General features: G+C 54.7%; 1 protein-coding gene across 1 annotated transcript; it reads left to right on the top strand.

Annotated features, from left to right (window-relative positions):
* The first annotated feature begins 7,965 nt into the window (after nucleotides 1–7,965).
* On the top strand, nucleotides 7,966–8,688 carry SOX14 (SRY-box transcription factor 14). Its single transcript, XM_022582476.3, has one exon. It carries the CDS (start codon nucleotides 7,966–7,968, stop codon nucleotides 8,686–8,688), a length of 723 nt encoding a protein of 240 aa, XP_022438184.1.
* Nucleotides 8,689–8,929: the final 241 nt, after the last annotated feature.

Genomic DNA, 8,929 nt, shown 5'->3' with positions numbered 1-8,929 from the left:
ATAAGCTGATGGCCACCACTCAGTGTCTCTGGCTCCAGAGACAAAGTCCATGAACCTGTGAGGTCCCAGAACTCCCCTTGCTGTTCCCTACTGAGTCAACCCTTCCTTCAAATGCTAAGCACCCCCATATTTTTATAATACATTTCAATTGGGGCTTAAAAATAATCCTCAAGTCCTTTATAGGCACCTTAATAACTAGTGAGCGTCTCAGCTCACAGAAGCTGACAGAAGTTAATAGGACACAGTTTGGGAAGGAGAATGCTGAGGGGCAGGATGGTGTTAACGAAACTGCAAAAAGGGCATGAGCCAGCTCCAGCGGGGCCAATGTCCACTGACAGAGGCAAGTGGTAGAATTTTAAACAAAACGAGGTTCTCTGCACAGTTCTGTCCAGAGCTAGCTATGATTCTGTCCAGAAGAAAGAGAATCAGTGAAGGTAACTTAGAGTTATGGTATTTTGCTGCCTACAAAGCTCTTTCCACTCTTGTCCAGTTGGAGCGTGTGGTAGGAAGCCCCCAGGACAGTCCCCTGTGATCCCTCCTCTTGATATCCACACCCTGGTGTAGTCCTCTCCCACAGTGGACCAAGCCTCTGTCTCGGTCCCTCTCAGATCATTTGCACAAGGGAATCAAGCTGCCATGATGTAAGCAGTCTTTAGGGAGAGGCTTGTGTGATGAGAAACTGAGACCTCCTGCCAACAGCCACATGAGTGAGCCTGGAAGCAAATCCAGCTCAATGGAGCCTTCAGATGACTGCAGCCCTAGCAACATCTTGATCACACTCTCATAAGCAACTCTGAGTCAGAACTACCCGGCTAGTTCTGGATTCTTGACCCTCAGAAACCAGATTAGATCATAAAGTTTGCTGTTTCAAGCCACTAAGTTTTGGAGTAATTTGTTACGCTGAGGCCAAGAGAAGTCAAGTGATTTGCGCAAGGTCTCACAGTAATTAGAAGCCCTAGGTCTTAAAATTCATTTTTATAGCTCTTTCTACGTAACCATCAATTCACTTCATAAATATTTCAATGACTTTCTTGTTAAATAAAATGTTAAGGGTTGTTCGTGTTCAGACATGTAAAAATGATGCTTTAAAGAAACAAAAGGTACACAATAATAAGCATGCTTAATGTGACCCCTTTTGTAACTGCTGAGTGCCCTAATATTTCCTGCTGTTTATGTTGGGAGCAGCAAAGGCAGCTACCACAAAAAGAGGAAGTGTTATTCTGATCCTCGATTGGGGTTTGTTGCCAGAGTTTGGTCTTATCCTCTGCGCTGTATAATTTGTGATAAAATTGGCAAGAGAAGGTATGCTCCAATAACTTGGCCGATTGCATTAGGCAAACACAGAGTCTTAAAGAGTATTATTTATGATGAAAGCTGACCAAGGATTCTTACATTAGAAGAATGGGGTTGTGGGAGCCCTAATGCATGTGAAACACCTGAACACAATAAAACCCAATGGATAGGCATACAATGTTGACATTCCTTTGGCTTTTATTCTTAAAAACAAAATGTGTCTTTCCTGTTCTTATAACCATGGGATATTTTTTAATCCTAAGAAACCTCACTTGCTCACATACAACTCCTATATTTCTCAGGCTGAGACATTCAAGATGCCTAAATGTGGACTCCGTATCTCCAGAAAGGGTCAAGTCAGAGGCCTCATGCTCTCTACAGGGAAGTAGGAGAACTTTACTTGGTGGGAAGTGGGAAGAGTAAGTCAGGGACCCATCAGGCCGCTAATATTTACAGAATATCAATGGATATGTTTTCAGAATCGTGAACAGCTGTGACCATCCCTTGGTTTATTCCTTGGCTTCCAGCGGGGAAAGGAGAGAGAAGAGGATTCCAAAGCGTTCAGCAGGGTGGCATTATTCTTTAAGGGATGGTCAAGCAGCTGACTCCAGGGCCAAGAAAAATCTGTCCATTTATGAAGTTTCTGGCCCATAGCTGAAGGTGAGATTCCTCCATAATAGAGTGTCTGATAATGAATAATTTGTGTATGCTGGGAGTGTTGTGAAATCATTCTGTTGGTTCTCATTCCAAAGGCTTCCCAGTACACTTAGAATAAAACCCGAACTCCTTATGGAGTCTACAAGGTCCTAGATAGTCTGGGCTCTGCCGACCTCACCCAGCCTTTTCCTTATACTCTCCCCAAGGTCATGGCCAGGTTTCAGCCATACTGGCTCCTTAAATCTTTCAGGTACCTTCTGTTAGTCTCTCCCCCAGGTGGTGGTATTTCCTACTTCTCCTGCTTTACCCCCCCCGCCCCCTTCCCTCAGCAGTCTGGCGCCTTCCAGGGTTCAGGCCCCTGGGCACCCAATGTAAATGAGACCACCCTTCCCTCAGCCCCTGTCTCATCACCCTGATTCACTGTTGGCCACTTATCACTATCAGAAATCAACTCCATATTTATTTAATGATAAAACAATATAATCTATTTATTGGGCAGGTTCACAGGCCAAGCATGTTCTAAGGGTTTTCCTCATAGTAACTCAATTAATCCTTATAACAATCCATTATACCCATTGCAGGTGAGGAAACCAGGACACAGACAGGTTAAGTACTTTGCCTGAAGTGATGGAACTACTTAATGGTGGAGCCAGGAATCACCCCAGGATTTGTTTCTCAGTTTATGTCTGTCCTCCCATTGGGCTGTAAGTACCAGGGGAGAAGGGCATTTGCAGGTTTTGTTCACTGCTGTGTCCCAGAATCCAGCATGGTGTCTGACACATAGTAGGTGCTCAATAAATAGCCGTTAGTGAATGAATAAGATTTCAAAGCCCTACCCCTGCTCCCAACCCTTGCCCTTTCTGGGAGGCTTGTGTAGATGTTATGCAATCCTCTATTAACTTGCACCAAGTCGGTGAATCAAGTGATGTCTGCTTGCAACAGACCCCAGCTACTCAAATTAAGGTGGTTTGAAGTATCAAAAAATCTCCTTACCTGGGCACACTCGGAGTTTGAGACAGAAGTGTCCTTCAGCCCACTAAGCTCGCTCTGCCAGTTGGCGGCAAACACGCTGTTGCAGGCGCTCCAGGACTGAGACCCAGTTTTGTTTGGTTTCTCATCGTTTCTTGGTGGAAGCCGCGCCCTCCTGTGCCATCTTGGCTGCGAGGGACACTTGGAGTTTTACAAACTTTCAAGAAGCACCGGGGCTGGGCTGGGTTCTGGAAGGAAGACCCTAGAGCAATTACCAGGAAATATTTTAAGAGGACCACAGCCCTGGGTCTCTGAATTTGAAAATAGAAAACAGGAAAAAGGGGAAAAGCAGGGGAGCCAAATATTAAAATATTTTTTGTAATAAGAAAAGGTAAAAGTTTATGATTTAACCAAAAGTGCACTATTTCCTAAGATTCAATTTACCATCTGCAACGTTGGCCCCTGGGCTGTCGCCTCTCGGGAGTGGGCCGGATCAGCGCTCCGGCAGCTGCACACCTTGAGTGTGTCTCAAGCTCACACTCCCCGCAGCGAGCGGGAGCCGGGGCTGCGCGCAAACTCCCCGAAACCGGCACCTGGAACTTCCCTCAGTTCCTCTCGGGAATCCCAGAGGGGCCGCAGTGAGCCGGCAGGGCTGGCGTCCCGCGCGTGCCCAACACCTCGGCCTGTCCAGACGCGGCGACTCTCCTGGCCTCTTCGAAAACCCGACGGGCGCGATCCGCGTGACAAGCTCTCCTCTTCTCCTCCACCCTCCGAACCACATTCTCCAAGCCAGGGTCTGCGCATCTTCCTTTCCGCGCCGGGCTGTCGCTCAGTCCAGGAGGCCTAGGAGAGGAGCAATTCCTCCCACTAGAGAGGTGGGGTGGAGGCTGGAAGGCCGGCAGTGCATTGAGGCCAAGCAGGTGGGTGCAGGCCTGGGGGCCCGTGACTTCCACGTTTGGCTCTACCAGGCTGCATCTGGGGTCCTATCCGCTCAGCTGCAAGTCACGGAAAGGCCTGTTGGAAAAGCTTAAGCCTGAGCATTAGGAAACTATCCGGTGTCTTCTTTGCGCTCGGCGGTGTGTGGACCCTGGACACTCAAAGATGAATAACACGCAGCCACCACCTTCGAGGAGCTCGATGGCTAGTGGACTGCGTGGGCTGCGACAGGGCGCCACACGAGGCTGGGGAAGAGGGCGTGAGATGGAGAGGGCATAGAGGGAGAGCATAGAAGGGGGTCTTAGCCCAGTTCGGGAATCAACGAAGGTCCTTCAGAGGAGGTGAAGCTTTGAAAGAGACCTGAGGTACGCATAGGAGTTGGGCGACAGGAGAGGGGAAGTGCTCCCTACAAAGGCCCAGAGCCAGAAGAGAGGAGGGCGCATCTTGGATCTTGCTGGGGCGCCAGGGGAGAGGGGGCGGGGCGAGAAGTGGATTGGGTCTTGACCTCCGAGGCCTCTCTCCTTCGTTCGACCGGAAAGCGACGGTTCGCTGACCGAGTCCATGTTGCTCAGTGATTCAGACACCAGGCTCAGGACCGCACGCGGCGGACCTTGAGTAACTGCGCTGCGTAAAGACGCGCGTACTGAGGCCGTGCGCGCAGATTCTGTAGGCAAACGCGGAAGCGGAAAAGCCACATCCCAGGGAGGTCTTAGGCCCTGGAGAGTGGCCTTCGGCCCAAGCTTCAGGCTGAGGATAAAGCAGGAGGCGCGTTTAGGCGACCTCTGTCTTAAGACCTGTTCCGGTGGTGACCAAAACTGCTGGTTCTCCCAGGAGCCACCTCTCCAGGACGTCTGCCCGGGAATCTAAGCCTGGCAGGGAGGCAGAGCTCAGAGGGACAAAGCAGCCCAGAAGAAGGTAGAGGCATGGGCTGGAGACAGCACCAAGCCAGGCCCAGCGTTAAGGAGTGTTGAATGAACCGGTGGCCAGCCAGCTCTGTGTAAGGGGCGTACGAGGCTGCGCCGTCCGCCTAGGAGACGCCGCGATGCCAGGCGGGGAGAGCGCGCCCCTCAACCCTGAGTTCCTTCGCAGCGCGGAGTTCAAGTCTCAAGGCCAAGATGAGCCGCAGGATGCTGGCTCCCGCCAGAGTCAGTGCAGCGTGACCCAAACAGCCTGGGGCTTCGGAACCCTGGGTGGTCAGGGGCGCCCTGCCCACAAACTGCCACGCCACCGTTGTGCGCCCTTTGTAATAATTCTCTCCGGACTCCTGGATTGCGAGCAGAGCTCTGAGCGCAAGATGTTTAAAAAGGAACGCGGACAAGAAGAGGAAGTGGAAATATGAGGACTGAAGGAGAGCCCGCGCCTGCCCCGAGTTGCCTCGGGACAAAAGGACTGAGTTGGCCTGGAGGCTGGAAAGAGAGAAGGGGTCTACGACCCCATGCCAGATTCCCTCCTAAAGCAGTTTTCAAGAGGTTGGTTTGCATTAACACAAACCTCTCTGTGGGTTTAGTGTCCCCTGAGGGTTCCTGAGTGAGATTTGGAGGGTCCCGCCGGACCCTATACCTCTCTGCAGATGTGAACATTTCTGTCATTCCTTCCGCAAACGGTCCAGATCGCCCCGTGGAACTCGAATGGCCTGGTCCTTGGACCTCGGATCCTTGGCGGGCTCTGAGCACAGCGCTAAGTCAGCAGGCTGGTCCAATCTGAGTTGGAGTTGCCAGCCACTCTTGGAAACACTCCCCGGACTGGGCTGGAAAGGGCTTCTACTTCCTGGTACCCTAAGCTAAATGAAACCTCTTGCCGAGAAAACAGGGGTAGAGGGCAGGTGGAGGCCGGGGCTGGGGCTGAGAGGAATGTGAAGACAGCACCTGCTCGCGAGCCCACGCAGAGGTGGCTCTCTGGGCGCGAGGTCTATGCTCAGGGAGGCCAGGTCTCGGACAAGAGCCTGAGTAAATCAAGAGCAGGCTTGAGGATCAGTCCTCCAGTGCAGTTTATCTGTATGGCAGGTTTCGATGGCTACAGTAGTCTCGTCGAGGGGCCCGCGTTTGGCTTCAGCACTATTTAATCCTCAGACGTGGCACCGCGTGGGGTGGGGAAAAAAAAAACAAACCAGGTAAGTGTTTCAAATTCTGTACACCCGGCGTCACCACTTTCCATTGGAGTCACTTTTGGCAAATCGCGTAGCCTTTCCCAGCCTCAGTTTCCTAATCTGTAAAATGGGCATAGTGCCCACCTCTCTGAAGAGCGCGCTGAGGATGAGAAATGCCACACGTCTTTCTAATTGTAGGAAGGAGAAGCAAAGCCTTCGCCTCAAACTTGACACAGTACCTGCTAAAGAAAGACCCTCTCTCCCTGCCTCCTCGTTCTCTGCTTACCTCCCCCACCCCCAACCGGTCCAAGCCCGAGGAGCAGCGCGCGTTTCTGGTCGGTGCTCCCGAGAGAGGCTGGTGCAAAAGCCAATAAGCCTGGAACACACGCAGGTCCTGCTGGGCCTGGGACAATGGTTTCCATTTAATAAATATTTCCCCCAAGGGCATTTCACATCGGGCAGGCAATTATTCAAAGGAAACAGGCGCGCAGGTTGGCTCCGCGGGTTATTTCGTCCTCTTTACCCGAAGAATGCTCATCTGACGCAAGAAACGAGTCTCGCTTTCTCGCTGGGTGGGAAGAGACGCCTGGGGACAAACCGACCCTGGGTGCGGATACAGCCTGAGACTACGCTCTAGGGCCGCTGCTGAAGGGGCAGCGGGGAAAACCACACGCCCCGCCGGGCGCTAGCCGGCCTTCAGATTGCCCTCCCGGTTTGGACAGATGTGGAAAGTTGGAGGTTTAAAAACACTAAATAATAGTAACATAAATAGGAATCGTGATGGAAATTCCATCCCCCGCCCCCTCTACGAAAGTGAACAGCGGGTCGCGGTGCTCTTCAAGGCTCACCAACCAGGGTTTGAAAACTCTGCACCTCTGGACGCAAGGCCCTCGGGCATCGGCTTGGAACGCGCGGCTGAGCTAGCCCGGGGCCCTGCGCTTCGCCCAAGGCGCAGCATCCCGGGGCAGGGTGGAGGCGGAGCCGCACCGGCGTCCCGTGAGAACGCAGCCAACGGACCGCCGAGGGCACGGCGCGAAAAGTTTATTTCAATTTTTAACCTGAGTTTGATACATTCTTTTTCTCTTGCAAGGATCTTTGACAAGTGGGGGAAAGTGCTGTCCTTGCATTTCGTGGCGAGGCTGTCCTATTTATCAACACGCTCTCTTGGCTTGCTCCCTCTGCTGCCCCCTCCCCGGGTCTTTGTATTCGAAGCCCCATTTCTCCTTTGCACAACCGGGAAAGGAAACGGGCAAGAAGAGTTTTATTTGTTGACAGTGCCAGAAACAAGGTGGAATCCAAGTCCCCGGTCCGGAGCTGGCCGCTCCGTTCTCTCGGTCTCTCCCTTACACCTCTCCCCGCCCCCAGCAGTCGCGCTCCCTCTTTCCAACGCGGGCGCGTTGGCAGGTGCGCCCCCTCGCCTTCTCTGCTGCTGATTGGCGCCCAGGTTGGGGAGTCGCCGCCCCGCGCTTATGTCAGAGTGCGTGCCGTCCTGGCCCACCTCGCCTTTGAACTTCGCCGCTTTTGGCTCTCGTTCACCAGCTTCCCCGCATTCTCAGCCTGGTGCTGCGCTAGGCGAGGCAGCTACGGGAAAGCCACGGGCGGGGGGGAGGGTGCCACGGCCGTAGACACTGGAGAGAAGAGAAGCAGAAAAGGCGAAGGTGGAGAGGGGAAGAAGGAGGAGCTTCCTGCCCTCGCCAGCAAATTACCTGGCCACTCAATCCCAGAGACTCCGGTACCTGGGCCCCAGCCTCTGGTGCCGGCAGCCCCCCGGCCGGCCTCCCTCTCCTCCCCCCGCCCTTCCTGCCCCCGCTCGCCCCCCGGGACCTGCCTAGGTGCCGAGACTGGCATGATCAGCTGAACTTTGCGGGGTGAGCGCTTCTCTCTGGCTTCCCCTCTGCGGTGCGGAGGCGAGGGGAGCGCAGAGCCCCGGCTCAGGACGGACAGACAGGCAGACCGACAACCGCGTCCAGGCTCACCTGCAGAGCCCCTGCACTGCCCACCCCCACCGCCTAGCCTCCCGGACCATGTCCAAACCTTCAGACCACATCAAGCGACCCATGAACGCCTTCATGGTATGGTCCCGAGGCCAGCGGCGCAAGATGGCCCAGGAAAACCCCAAGATGCACAACTCAGAGATCAGCAAACGCCTAGGCGCCGAATGGAAGCTTCTGTCCGAGGCAGAGAAGCGGCCGTACATTGACGAGGCCAAGAGGCTACGCGCCCAGCACATGAAGGAGCACCCTGACTACAAGTACCGGCCGCGGCGCAAGCCCAAGAACCTGCTCAAGAAGGACAGGTATGTCTTCCCCCTGCCCTACCTGGGCGACACGGACCCGCTCAAGGCGGCCGGCCTGCCCGTGGGGGCCTCCGACGGCCTCCTGAGCGCGCCCGAGAAAGCCCGGGCCTTCTTGCCGCCCGCCTCGGCGCCCTACTCCCTGCTGGACCCCGCGCAGTTTAGCTCGAGCGCCATCCAGAAGATGGGTGAAGTGCCCCACACCTTGGCCACCGGCGCGCTGCCCTACGCGTCCACCCTGGGCTACCAGAACGGCGCTTTCGGCAGCCTCAGCTGTCCCAGCCAGCACACGCACACGCACCCGTCCCCCACCAACCCGGGCTACGTGGTGCCCTGTAACTGTACCGCCTGGTCTGCCTCCACCCTGCAGCCCCCCGTCGCCTACATCCTCTTCCCGGGCATGACCAAGACTGGCATAGACCCTTATTCGTCAGCCCACGCCACGGCCATGTAACCCCCAACCCGGCCTACCAGACCTGGAGGGCGGCCTGGAATCGGGGTCTGCACCCCGTCCTCTGCGCCTATCCGGGGCCTGCAGATGCCTAGGGGTCAGTCCTGCTGCCACCCCCTACCCTACCCCAGACTCTGCCTCTCTCTCTCTTCCACGGGGATGGCAGGGGCATCCTCCCGGACCCAAGGCGCAGACAGGTGCCAGAAACTTGCGAACGGTTATGACAGCTGTACAGCTGCCCCTA

Source organism: Delphinapterus leucas, chromosome 4 (assembly GCF_059928025.1).
Source record: "Delphinapterus leucas isolate spDelLeu-1000000601 "Yukka" chromosome 4, BTC_Dleu_Yukka2, whole genome shotgun sequence".
NCBI classification, from domain to species: domain Eukaryota; kingdom Metazoa; phylum Chordata; class Mammalia; order Artiodactyla; family Monodontidae; genus Delphinapterus; species Delphinapterus leucas.
The sequence above is the reverse complement of the archived record's forward strand: the minus strand, read 5'-3'. Positions and strand labels throughout refer to the sequence as shown.

Coding starts and splice junctions, on each gene's coding strand:
- SOX14 (XM_022582476.3), top strand. CDS start 7,966: ATGTCCAAACCTTCAGACCACATCAAGCGACCCATGAACGCCTTCATG.